General features: G+C 36.2%; 1 protein-coding gene across 2 annotated transcripts in view; it reads right to left on the reverse strand.

Moving 5' to 3' along the window:
- BICC1 (BicC family RNA binding protein 1) overlaps positions 1-14,200 on the reverse strand; it is a 114,761-nt gene that overhangs the window by 13,128 nt on the left and 87,433 nt on the right. For both annotated transcript variants that reach the window (XM_049809650.1, XM_049809651.1), the window contains 10 exons: positions 13,994-14,047; positions 12,769-12,963; positions 11,516-11,767; positions 7,603-7,734; positions 6,249-6,435; positions 4,798-4,956; positions 4,211-4,407; positions 3,776-3,917; positions 2,505-2,661; positions 932-1,097 (listed from right to left, as the gene is read on the reverse strand). In XM_049809650.1, coding sequence (XP_049665607.1) covers positions 932-1,097; positions 2,505-2,661; positions 3,776-3,917; positions 4,211-4,407; positions 4,798-4,956; positions 6,249-6,435; positions 7,603-7,734; positions 11,516-11,767; positions 12,769-12,963; positions 13,994-14,047 — 1,641 coding nt within the window. The remainder of the gene's footprint in view (positions 1-931; positions 1,098-2,504; positions 2,662-3,775; positions 3,918-4,210; positions 4,408-4,797; positions 4,957-6,248; positions 6,436-7,602; positions 7,735-11,515; positions 11,768-12,768; positions 12,964-13,993; positions 14,048-14,200) is intronic.

The following is a 14,200-nucleotide window of genomic DNA, read 5'->3' on the forward strand; positions in this document are numbered from 1 at the left end:
AGTTCTTCTCCATGCACTCATCTTCTGAAATGAAAAGAACTGAAGTTTTGAGAGAATTAAAAAACCCCTTGTATTTGCACTACCTATGACAATGGAAGATTTGAAATCTAAATAGCCCTGGTTAAGTAAGTTACACTTCTTTGAATTACAGATCAGGAAGTTTAAGCACACACTGAACTACAAAAATGCAGTATTTAGCCTGAAGCATTAAATTCACTACTTGAAATAACTAGAGGAATAACTAAGGAAAAGGTCTGCAAAACACTAACCTTAATCTTGTTCCGCTACTCCATGCAGTCTAGCAATGCTCACACACTGACAGGTCTATACTGAAAACTACTCTGTTAGTAAATGCTTGACAAACAGTCAAAGGGATCTCTCTCTTTGGGGAGATTTGCAATAACATGGAAGTAGTTCATAGTATAGTAGTAGGCTGTAGTTAACCAAGTAGGAGCAGTACAAGAAAAAAAAAAGTAAATATACAGATCCATAATTGTAAAGCAAAAGCAGTGTAGTTACTCCAGTAAATCCCCCTGCATATGAACCTGAATCTTTAGAAAAAAAATTGTGTCGACACTGCTTATGAAAACTTGTAAAATGTCTTTTGTAGATGTAATTCTCTCAAAGCAACGATATTTTTTTATTATTTTTTACACACAAATGATGCTTGTGTAGACTAATATAGCCATCCAATTTATTCTGTATTTAAATTTTCCTTATTCAACAGAAGCATAAGGGCTCTTTTGTCTTCAAGACTTTTAGCTGACAATCCACTCCAGATGAAAGAGTTAACAACTCTGTTGGGATATGCTTTTACTGAAACAGTAATGGCAAGTCAGTCTAGTAATCAGTCACCTTTGCATTCCATGGTAATTTCACTTCGCAATTATCAAGTTCTGTGCTAGATTTGGGTTTATTCAGGGAAATGTACCTGCATATTTACATATGACGGCTGTGGAGCTAGACGTGCTCTTTCAGAGTTCTGCTGGGCAGCTGCGGCTCGCTCTGCTGCCCGTTCACTTCCAGGAGCCTTTTTATCAGCCATAGGACTTTCAGAAGCACTTAGCTCTGCATCTGAGAGCAGTCTCTCTGCAGTACTGTGGGTGCAAAGTCAGTATTAACTCCGGTCGTCTTTTTCACAAGCAGTGAACATTCAATGCAATTTTGATAATTGAGCTTTATCCCGAGAAATTTGGCAGCAAAATTCAAGAAATGCCAGCACACAAACATCTCTGTGTTTTAAGCAACATTTCCGAAGTCTCAGCTTTCCTTTACCTGTTTCTCCACCAGCGAAACAAAGCATGTATTGCTGCTTCCTATATTACCAAGTATGAGGCACAGCTTATAGATTCAGATTTCAGCTGTCTGGTATCTGGAACTAGCCCATGCAATCCCTGTACAGTGTGACTTCATATCAGTTAGCCTTTCTTAGGCCAGCTGTTCAGCATTTCTAACAGACTGATAGCAGCAGGATAAAGAGAAGCATAACGGGGACTATGAAAATTAACATGGGTCCCACCTGCTTTTAAAGCTTCAATAATTGTAGTCCTACTTGCCAAAGCATCTCTTAATGTAAACTTTTATTTCTAAAAATCGGCCACATTTTATGCCTACTCTAGAACAGTATAAACTCTTACTTCAAAGCAAAGTGATCATGTTTTAGGTGCTGTACTACCCCAGAAAAATGCCCTAAGGGAACTGTGAGCACTCTATCTTCAGCAAAAAGAACAAGACGTACAAACAACTGACTGACTGACAAACAACTGAGTCTGGTTAGCAGGAATCCCTGGATTTCTAAACTCTGAAAGAATTAATGAAATTCATATCATAGCTTTTACAGTGTAAATAAATGAGGCAAGGGAAAATATGCATCTCAAAAGAGTGATGATAAACAGTTCCCAAAAGAAATAGTGAAAACACTACTTAAAGTGGATTGGACAAAACATTGCGTTAAGCACAAAAGCTGTGTTGCCAAGACATATTATGACTCAAAAGAGTCTTTCCCACTGCTGGCTCATTAAAAACAAACAACCAAACAAAAAAGATCATTGAGACAAGTGTTTGAGAACATGCTGTTATGCCCTGAATATCGTTTTTCTAAGAAAACAGCCTCAGGTAGACAAAAAAGGAAAAAGGCTGTCAGTAAGGAATTGTTCTGAAAGCAATCAATAAAAAAAGGAAAGGAAAGTGCAAAAATGCATCCTTTAGAAATAAGTATTGAAAATTCCTCTGAAAAACATCCCCACTTTTGTGGGAGAGGAAAGGCATTTATTTTTTTCAAAACAAAGAAAAAATACTTAGGGTATACAAAAAGCATTCAAAGTCTGCAATTATCAGACAAACTGAGGGGTATATTAATGCCCAATGTGATTAAAAATCAAGCCCAATTTAAATCAGTTCTTTGAGTATCTTATGACTGAACCACCCCTTCTACCTACAAAAACATGTTCAGTATTTTTGCATTGCTAAAGTTCTATTAATCTGTATTTGTACATTTAACTTACTGCAAGTGAGAATTTTTGGTGCCTTGAAGTAATTCAACCGTTTGTCTCTTAGCACAGGCCTGTTTGGAAGAGCTCATCATCTGCTTCAGATCACTGGTATTTGCTGAATGGGATGGACTTCTTGGCATGCCCACTTCTACAAAAGCATCATTGCAACCTACAAGACCAATAAAGAGAAGAGTTAAACAAAAACCTTCTTATGTTCTAATGAACTGACTGAAGGAATGACAGCTATAGAATAAAACCTGCTCTTCCTCCTTACAGAATTATTGTAGTCTTCAGGTATAATAACTTGGGCAAGGTTAAGAAATCAGAAATGTAAGTTCAAATGCACAAAAAAGGTGTTAGTATTCACATATATTATAGACACGCTAAGTAGTTTCTTTTTTTGAAGATTTATTTTCAGTAATATTAGTTAATATTAAATCTGAAGGCTGACAATCAGAACTCACTAAGTATTTCTAACAAATTTGATTTTATATCCAGTTTTAATAAACCTTGTCAGGTGCTCAGATAACTTTCACTGGACTAAGAACTCCTCACTTAATGTTCAAATATCTTTAGAATGTGTTTTTACAAATACTTATCACCTTAATTGGGCAATGCACCTTTTATTCAAATCAGCATTTCAAACAACCACAACCCTTAATAAAAGAGCATCTCCTTGTTGATCAGTATTTGCAAGTGAAAACAAGGCCTATACATGTATTTGCTCAAGTTTGAAGTGGAACTGGCTCTCCCTCCCTCCAAGAATGATGGCAACAGTGCATTACTTTCTTTAGCTTCTATAAGGCAGTGTATTTGAAATGCTGTTATAAAACATGCAAATAAATTCTGTTTGCCAGTGTCATCTAGGTTTGATCTACACGTAATTTTCCGCAATAACTTTCTCAAAGGCATTAATTCTTTCCTTTCATTAAAAGCAAGAATACAACATCGTTTAAACCAGTAGAGATTGTTTTAAGCAATGAAGTTAATCTGCTGTTAAACATACTAAAATTTTCATAGGTTATTTCCCTCTGCTCTTAGCAAATAAATAAAATTGTACAAGTGCATTTATGTTGACTTAAGGTGTTTCCGTCAACAGTACAGCTCATACTGCAACTTCTATTTACTTTCTTTTACAATGGATCTGGGAGATCCAGCGATATTTTCCTTCAACATGGCTGCAAAACAAATGCACAGGCAATACATTTACTTTTTTGTTTCATGAACGTTACACAGACTGCACAAACACTACTGAAGAAAATAATAAAATGCCAAAATCTTACCTTCGGCACTATTTGACTTGGCAGCTACTTGTTCTGAGGCACCATGACTACTTGTTTGTCTTACTGGATCACTGTGGTTGGTGCTTAATACATTTTCTCCTAGCGATGTGGCAGACAGTGCAGCATACTTGATATTTGAGGTCTGTAATGATTGTCAAAAATCACTAAAGTAATTGTTAAGCTCAAGGAAATATTAAAAGAATTTCCCTTTTCTATCTGTGCAGGACAACAAGAAATTAATTCCTGATATAGGAGAACAATATGTTTGAATGTTCCATTTTTCAATTGTTAAGTCATATTTTGAAAACATCACTGCTCCATTTCTAAACTTAGCAGCTTTAAGAATCTACTAATACAGCTGGTTTTCTCTTTCAGCTTTTCTTAGCAGATATCTATTACAAACAGATCTGGTTCTCCAGAGATAATACCACTCACCTTCACATGACCATTTAAAGAAGATGAGCCTTTTTTACTCTCTGATTGCATGCCATTAACGTGGACTTCTACAGGAGTCAAGCCCGGTGGCGGAGATGGAGTGTTTTGACTATAATTAGGTACTCCAGACAAGAGAATACTAGTTAAGGTTGCTTGGGCAGTAGATGGTATCATTAGATGTGGAATAGCAGAAAAACCTGTAACAGAATTTGGTCATGTTCTGATTAATTTTCTCATTTAGCTTTCTCAGGCATCATAGTACTTTATTTAAATATCTATCTTTATGTAGCTTTGATATATCACTAAATAAGTTTCCATTATAATTGCATACCAAAACTGTAATGCTTTATCTAACCATTACTTTGTAAGTTAACATCATTTTCTATATAAAACAGATGAAAACATTGCATGTGACAGCATGTCATAAGTTTATACTAAGTTATAACCTTAAATTTGGGTATTTATCTGTGTTAAAATAAATTTAAGAATTACGGTTCTAAAGAATGAATGATTCCAGACTTTTCAATTGTCATTCTGCTGACTTAGTGTTGCACAGTTCATTTAATTCACAGTTAACTTCTACCAACCTGTGGCATTTGTGTTAGCAAGAGATGTTGCCCATAATGTGGGACTAGGCGTGCCTGAACTTGGACTCTGCAAGGGACTCACAGAGCTATTAAGGGCATTCAACAGAGAGTTTGGAGCAGTTGAGGTGTTGACTGACAGGGCTGTTGGACCCAAGAGGCCTGCAACAAATTATGCAAGTGGATATTTAGCTGAGACTTGCAGAAAAACATTTTTCACAAAAGTACCAATTAGAAACAAACAAAATCCCACTAAACTGCACCAGCATGTATTTTTACAAAGTTTAGCCCTACCATCCCTTTGCATCTCCTCTGTTGCTTCTGTCAGTTTGTTCCAAAGAATCGTCACTTAGAGACAAGAAAGCAACTGCACTACACAACCTTACTTTCATTTCAGACAATAACCTTTTCCTCAGAAGCTCATATGAACAAACCACTACTTCCACAGTAAGAACTCTTCAATTCCATTTTGCATCTTCAATACTGACTGCAAGTCATCCCCCAAATGCATTCCCGCAAACCAGCTCTTCATGTAAGAGCATTCACGAGGCAGTTCAGCACTATGCTCTAAAGAGGTAAAAAAAACCCCAACCCCAAAGCACAGGCGTGACAGAAACAGTAACAAAAGCAGCATTAAAACCCACAGTCAAACAGCACAAACACTTGCCCTTATATGACACCCAAGAAAGCACATGACATGGAACTACGCAGTACTCCTGGACAGCAGGTTGCAAGGGGGCCTGGTGGTTACGTGAGAACTCTGAGTTTCAAGAACCAGTGTCAAGATTTGTCACTAAATTCCTCTGGGACTGCTTGGTTTTCTATACATTTCTGATAATAGGGTATTTACAGATCTTGAAAATAAAATGGTAATTCCAGTCTGCAGTATGCACTGCTTCTATAAAATTACATTAAGACAGAAAGTTTACACATTTCTGTCCTAAATTTCATGCTGATAAGCAAGGTCTAAACTAGTAGCATGTGCATCCCTCAGAGTGAGATACAGCCAGAACTGAAATGTGGTGTTATGCTATGTTAACTTTCATGGTACTATTGACAGGCTTAAGTACCTACCCAAATTCAGAACAGCCTGAGACATCACAATATTGCCAAAGAAAGAAATTTCATTTGAAAAAGATTCTTCTGAAAGTTGTAAAAGCAATGTCCTACTTCACCTGTATTTCCCTCCCTTTCACTTTCAGCTGAATGGTTTGTGAGCCTCTGGAGCATTTTCTACAGAGATGAGTCACATACCTGATTACGAAAGCCTTGGAAGTTTTACAACAACAAGCCCTTGAAAGGCCAGATGCTTTTAGAATTCTCTAATGTTTTAAAATGATTCCTTATGCAAAACACACATCTGATCCTTTTTTCTGGCACAAGTGAATTAAGTTTCAAACAAATATAGGTCTATAAAAAAATACAAAGATATATATATAGAATATAATGCATACCAAGCCCAGTGAGTCCTAGTCCTGCTGAAGACAAAATATCCAAACCAGGACAAGACAGGCCAACAGGGCACGAGACAGCAGACGGATTTGATGCTATGGTGACTCCACTACTCTCAAGTCCCAAGAGACATTTCCGTGCCTCATACATATTTAAGGCATTTCGTTCAACACTTTTTACAATCACAGACTGTAGGGAAAGAAAAAAAAACAACAAAAAAGGAAAACCAATGAGTAACACAACTACATAACACAGATCTGCCACACACATAACTCTTCTTAATACACCTTCATGACTATCACTAAAAAAGTGGTGTGAGACAACATGAGATAATGCCCATTAGCAACTATTCAAATTCAGTGGCGTTGATGTTACTATGATGTTTAGGGATCTTGTATGCACTTGATAACAAGAATGATGAAAGACCTTTCTGTCTAAGAAAAATAATTATTATTGTACCTTGGTGCTATTTGGTATACCAAATCTTAAGTGCCCCAAGATCTAGAGAAGTGAATCAGCAATTAAAATCTCATCTTCTCTTTTACCTGAGGTCTATACCTTGAAGTGGACAAAAGAGTTGTTCATATTAAATTCAGATATTAAATCCATAGCTGTCTGAAAATACAGTAACAAATGCCTGGAAACTTAAATTACAGAAAACATTATTTGTTTCTTGTACATTCTCTACATGATGTTTCTTTGTATTGATTTTTATATATCCCTATACAGAGAAGCTTACTTATTGACACAAAGGAATGCTCATTGAGTATTTTGAAATTTTTGTCTGTTACAGCATTATAGACAACAATGCAGATAACAGAGTCACCTATCCATACTCATCTGAACATTTTACAGTAAACATATCCCGTTAGAAGTATTTTGTAATTCTGTTTCTTGTGGTTCTTTTCAAGATCTTGTTTAGAACACGCAGACTTTTCTCATAGTTTTATTACTTGGGGTTTTTTGGTTTTGTTTGGGTTTTTTTGTTTGTTTAATTCTGATTGCTAAAGAAACTGCAGTTATGTGGGAGAACTGCAATTTAAGATGAATTTATTTAAAAACAAATTAAGAGTAGTTCTAGTCAGATACAATTTGCCGACCCATAATTTATTTCTTTTATCGGTATATTGCATACAAAAGCTAATCTCTGTATAGTCAAATACTTAATGAAAGTCAAATTACCATAAAGGAGAGCTGTTGTAACATTTAAACTGATATTTCAAGCAGAAAATATATATGCCTTTTACAAGTTTATGATCCATTAAGTTAAGGAGGAGGAGGAGCAGACATGTCAACTCATCAGCTCTGAAAAGTTGTCGTGAAAGCCTAGAAAGAATGTATTAGCTTTTCACCAACCTTGCTTGGCTGCTTTGGCTTCGGCTTAATGCTTATGAAGACATCTAACTGCTCCATTAGCTGTGTTATAAACTGTGGTTCTACTTCAATTTCTTCCTTCATATCAAACATGAGTACAAGAGGAAGGCAACCCTGAAAATACAAGACGCAAAAATTCATAAAACTTATAACCTACCCTTTTCCCATGAAAATGTTAGCAATAAACTGAAATATAGAGATTGTAACACATGTACATCATGACACAGTAAGTTCAGAAAAAATAGCAAAGATGAAATTCTAAGTAAAGCCATTTCCTTGTATGCAAGAATACAGGTGTATCTTTCTACCCTGGAATTCTGAACAAACAGTTTGGTGGTATAAGGCTGAAATGATTTGCTGAATATTTGACATTCCAATCAGCACATACATACCCTGCATTATCTATTTATACAGACTTACAGGTGTCTAGAGGATTCAAATTCAGAAACCACAATTACCAATTAAACCAGAACAAAATATTGTCAAGGAATTGATAGCAGGACTCTCACATACTCAAATGGCTCATGTTTGAGATAAGGAAACACAGTAATTTTTTCAGAACTCTAAGTCACCATTGCCTAATTCTTAACTTTTACCTTTCTCTTGCCCTGTCCTAGATCAGCTAGGTAAGTATTTTCTAGTGATACGGATGACATCTCTGAAACACTTGAAATACTAAAAATATTTTACTTGAATAAAAAAAAAAACCCACCCCTAAAAAAAGCCCGAACCCAAGAAACAACAACAAACTCAACGGTCACAAGATATCTAGAAATTTTTAGACTGCTACTTCTCATAAAGTAACAAAACTAGAGGGTACAAAGTCAGTGAAAAACAAATCCTACTTTTTACAAATTTAGATTCACAATAAAGTAAACATAGTATCACATGTGTAAGGAAAAAAGCCACAGTAAGATACATTCAAGAAAGTGGTCTGTCTTAATCAGTTTCCTGCTTTTGCTTCAGAATGAAAAGCAGCAAATTGGTATATTTATTCTTCAGATCACTAGTTCAATATAATTTTATATTTAAATAGCACTTCTCAACAGTACCACCTATAACTACACAGTACCTCCAAAACCTAAAGTAATTTTAACTTAAGGAAAATTAAAGAAAGGCATCTTAAATATTTTGACTTCAAGAAGACTGACAAACACAGCTTAACTCCACAAAGTGAACTTGCCTGAAAAGAATAAAGTCTATTTAAAAAACACTGAAATTGGTAATCAAGGATTTTATGGTAACAGAACTGCTGAGAGCATTTCATACTTGGATTTTCCAAATGTTTTTGTAAAAAAAGTTGCAGAAAGTAATACGAGAAGCTCTCACTAAAAGCCTGCTGAATGAAAATGGAACTAAAGGTTAACAAGAAAAATAGGAGAAGCAGAATCTTCGAAGCTGAAAATGTCAGGTTTTATAAGCATATTAAAAGGCTCTTTTTTTTTTTTTTTTTTTTTTTTTTTACACTACTGCTTCATTATTGAATGTTTAGAGCACCTACATGACGATGATGGGAACAACAGGACCAAATGACGTTCTTTGATAGAAAGTCAGTGAACAAAACTAAGTTGTCAATGTCTTCTGTAATTAAATATAGTACGCTCCTCATTATTATATGCAAAAAACCAAAAAGTAGGTCTCAGTATTTTTTAGTAACAATCAAAATACAGCTGAAACCAAAGGGTTTGGTCTGAGGGGAAGACACAGAACAAGAACATTCTAAACAAGACTCCAAACCCCTCTTGCTTAGGTAAGTATTTAATTTTAAATCTCTACGTATTCTTTCTTCCTATTACAGTTTGCCCTATTCACTAGTATGGGTATTGTCTTAACCGCCATGTTGAATATATTCCTGCAAGCAGCATGCCAGTGATTAGGAGCTGAGACTTGCAATGGTTGTCAGAGATAAGGGATATTCACAGTTTACACACCATAGAATTCATAGCTCTCTGAACAAAATTAGTTACTAGTGGATATTAAAGTTTCCATTTAGACACACTGCTAAGCAATTTTTAAAGACAGCGCCGAGACATGACGTGTCCTTACTGTAAAGTATCTATGCACTGCATTGCATTTTCTGTTGATATTGTAAACTCTGCCTTAAATTTAGTCTGAGAATTACAGATCACAACAATTTAGTAGTTCAGAAAGACATTAGAGTATTTCTTTTCTTAGTATGGACGTTCAAATGCTTCTAGGTATTTCTAGGAGCTCTACAGAGATCAAATCACTATTTTTAAATCCCCTCTCCAATTCCATGGCACACTTGTGCTGCCCAACTGTGAAACAGCGTCAGTTGTTATTCTGACTGAATCAGAAGAGCTGGCAGGGGGCAATAACAACAGCGACCACGGCGAGAAGGCCAGCGTGCACTTGCACCTTGCAGGAAATCACTCTGCAACACAGAAATCTCACCCCACTGGACAATGCCCAAGAAGAAAACAAATCAAGTGAAATTTACTTCAAAAGAAGCTGAGAATGACTGCAGCTACCTACCTGTATGTAGGGATTGGCGTGACTGGCATACTAAAGTGTGTTTATCTGAAGCTGAAAAATACTGGTTATGCTAAGTTAGGAGTCAGAGATTAAGTTTTTTTCTGGTTAGTTCTTCCCACAGCTTTTCAAGTTTTTATTGTTTAAAAAGATATAGTCCTTCTTTGCAAAATTTGCTTTTAATACTTTTTTTATCTACAAAACTGAAACAACAGTCTCAGGACATGTAATGCCTGTGAGTTGAAACAAACCAAGCCTCCTGGTCAGTACAGTTCTTAAAAGGCGATATAGTGGATGTGATGTGGGATACCAAGTTGTACTGACGTGTTTGGAATTAAATCAAACTTCAATATTTCAAAAAATGGCCCTCAGATAATTCTAAGTTTCTAGAGTAAAGGTGTACTTTGATGTTCATATAATAGCTTGTTTGCATTTGTGTCTACGTTACGAGCCTCCAGAAAAGTACTACTTAAACCTCACCAAGGAAATACAGAGAATAAGGCTATCTCTTGGTATTTACAGACAATAATATCCTAGAATATAATAATAATGAATATAATTGTATAAACAAAAAGGCACTATGTTCGTGTTTTTTCCCCCAATATACAGCAAGGCACAGTGCAATGTGAGAGAGATGTGGACGTGGACTTCCAGAATTTAATGGTATCATGGGTTATCCTGATACCAGCTTTGAATTGGATTTAGAGTCCACTCCTCACACGTGGTGTTTGCGAATATCCATATATATTGAAAATCTGTGTACCAATGTTAGGACTACAACAATGCCTAAAGGTTTCTGTGAAGCTTAAAGACCAATATAACAAAAATCTGTACAAATAATAATAATATTCATCACCAGAGCTATTTTTATAAAAGGCCTTGTAGTACGGGGGCTACGGTACAAGAAAGAACATAAGACTGCATAATAAGTAATTATTTCCTATGGTTCCTCAGTTTCCTTGAAAACCCGTCCACATACGAGCTGAGAAATACCTGCCACTTCCTCCCAAAAGAAACCTATTTACCTGACAAACATGGAAAAGGCAGGTCGGCAAAACAAACCAAACAACCCACCACCCAACAACAACAAAACCCTCCAAAAATCTGCCTTCTACTCAAAAGCATATTGTTATTGTAAATTTAAATTGCTTATGTTGCATTTATATTACCAAGGTCATTTTTCAAATCGTGATACCAGAGATTACAAATATTTTAGATAACTACAAACATGCACAAAACGCTGACAAAAATAGAGCGCTCAACTGAACCAGCTATTTGCCATGCAAGTAGTAATCCTTCGTATCTAAGGCCAACTTACATTTGACCCATAAATACATGCAGAATGAGCATATTTTCTATAATCTGGCATTTTTTTCAAGCAAGTTCCACTGAAAGTATTTACCATGAGATATTGCCTGGCAAGACAGACAGACTCAATTGTGCCCTGGAGGTAGACAGTAGATTTCTTCTGTGGGTTACTAGGGTCAGGGAAGTGGATTTGAGCACCAGTCCTCTGCATGATATGTTTGATGTTACTGCCATTTCGACCCATCATAAAGAGATGATGTTGCGCTGCAATGTCTAACTGTGTGCTCACAGGGATTGCAGAGGCCAGGCTCCCAGCTAGGTGTTCTAAAAGCATGGCTGTTCCTTCCTGCAGGGGAAGTGCAAGAAACCAGTGAAACAGTGCTCACAGGTGTACAAGACAACATTTCAGACTGTTTCCTTACTTGTCATGCATTCCACATTCAAGATAAAGAAAATTCTGTTTTGTTTAAAAACCCGATTGATTTGTTAAAGGTAGCATATGGACTAAACTCTACATTTTATCTACAATCTACTATTCCCATTTTATGGCCAAACATAGCATTTAATTGCCATTGTAAAAGGCAGCAAGATGATGTCAAATGGTTTGGTCCCAACAGACCTTCTGTGCCCACATATAGCAATAAGAATGTCGATAGAGATTTATTTGGGTAGGTCTACTTGCAAACTTTGTTTTTCAATTTTGGCCTAAGATGTTCTTACTGGCTTGAGATAGACCCATCCGAGACCACATCAATCTGTCACACTGCCAGTTGTTAACAAGGAAACGTTTTTATTTTATTAAGATAAATAGGTTCATGGCAGTTCCTTTACTTGACTCTCAAATTCTCATCTCCCACTCCTGGTCTCGCAAGAGCAGTTTTATTGCATGTTAGGGCAACTTTCAAGGTTATATATTTGAGTGCACATTGAGAAGATCAAAGCATGAAGACAACATGGTGGGGGGTGTTTTGTGGTTGTTTTGGTTTTTTTTGGGGGGTGGGGGATGGGGTGGGAGGTTGTGGTTTGTTTTGTTTTTTTTCAATTAAAAGATCGGGAAGATTTGCACATATTCCAGAATTGCTGGAAACCCAAACAGGGGTGCAAGAAATAAAACACAGACTAAACACTTAACACAAACAATGCTAAATCCTAAACTTAAAACTATTTTCTATGCATTTTTACACTTCACCTATACCAGCTTAAAAAACTCAAACCCTCAGGCTTCAAAAGTGATTAAACAATAATAACATGTACAGATAAGGCAGGATATAACATTAATATAGTTCTTAAGTATCTAAATTATGAATATATTTATGACACGCAGAAACCTACTTAAGACAACATTACCTTCACAGCACTAGTGTTATTTTGTGACCCTCTGACAATGACTGTAGCACCATACATTCGAGAGCGTTGTTTAAAGGAAACTGAAATATTATACGTCTGACATATATGCTGAATTGTGGGAGAATTAGGATCTGGGATTGGTTGGAGAATTCCAGCAATAGGCAATTCAAACATGAGTACCAATGGAAGCAGCTCCTGCAACAACATTGAAAAGCAAATATTGAAAACTGAAATCATACTCACTAAAACTACAACAATTTTATTACTGAATCACAATGTATTAGGTCAGTGATGATTAAACTGGCATAACACTTCCTCTGCCCAGGATTCATTGATAAAAATATTATCATATCTTGAGTTGGAAAAAGGCACCAATTTTCCCAGGGACACCAGAGTTTTTTGTTTTGCATAGGCTTTTTTGTTTGTTTCCTGCCCCCCCCCCCCCCCCCCCCCCCCCCAACGGCAGGATCTTTTGCAACTATGTAGTAACAATAAAGCCAGGTAATTTCCCATACTTGTCCGTGCAGACCTACAAACAGGTCAATATTTGTAAAACTTCCTAGAGGACTCTGTTTTCTGCCATGAATTAATTGGAGCTCTGAAGTCAGCTACAAAGCTATGTAAACATCAGCTTCTTTCGTGACTGTCAAGACCAAAGTTGTGTAAGTGACATACCTGACTACAAGAATTGCGAGAAAGTTTTCGTAATTTATCAGATTTATAATTATCCATGCCAGAATACACATACAAGTCAAAACCATAAGGTAAAGATAGGTTAAGTGCTACAAGTGGAGGATGGAACTGAATTCCACCAAATTTTTTTTTTTTTTTTTTTTTACACAAATTATGCATTAAACCAGTTAAAATTCAGAAGGCAGAAATTGCCTTTCTTAAGTCATAGATTCACACAGGATGCCTGGGCTTCTACAGGCCATCTGTGGAGAGCAAGTTAAGATGTGATTTTAAACACAGTATGGGATACTTCACATCTTGCTTATACTGTAGACTTCATATTCAAGGTCCACCTTGGGCTAGTTAAAAATTTGGCCAGAATGTGAATCACTGTTTTTATGATACCTTTTGCATTTTACTCATACGGATATTCACACTTGTTCCTGTATTTCTGCTGTCTTTTAAGACAGAGCCAGACAACCCTAGGGTTCTCAAAACTAATTTTTACTTTCAGGTATTTTCAAGGCAACACTATACTGAAGTAGACTATTACCCGAATTCTAACTCTTGCAGACTCCACTCCAGCTGGCTGTCCTGCAATAGACACCTAGAAGAGCAAAAAGATAGAAATCATAGCATCCCATTTTCAAATAAGGCATTGGAAAAGTTACTCAGATACCCGTGTTCTCTTTTTAAGAAAAAAATTTTTAAAATCAACTTATTTCACACCTGTTGACATCCTAAGTGTTCTCTAAACAGC

This window comes from Accipiter gentilis, chromosome 9 (genome assembly GCF_929443795.1).
Source record: "Accipiter gentilis chromosome 9, bAccGen1.1, whole genome shotgun sequence".
In the NCBI taxonomy this organism is placed as follows: domain Eukaryota; kingdom Metazoa; phylum Chordata; class Aves; order Accipitriformes; family Accipitridae; genus Astur; species Astur gentilis.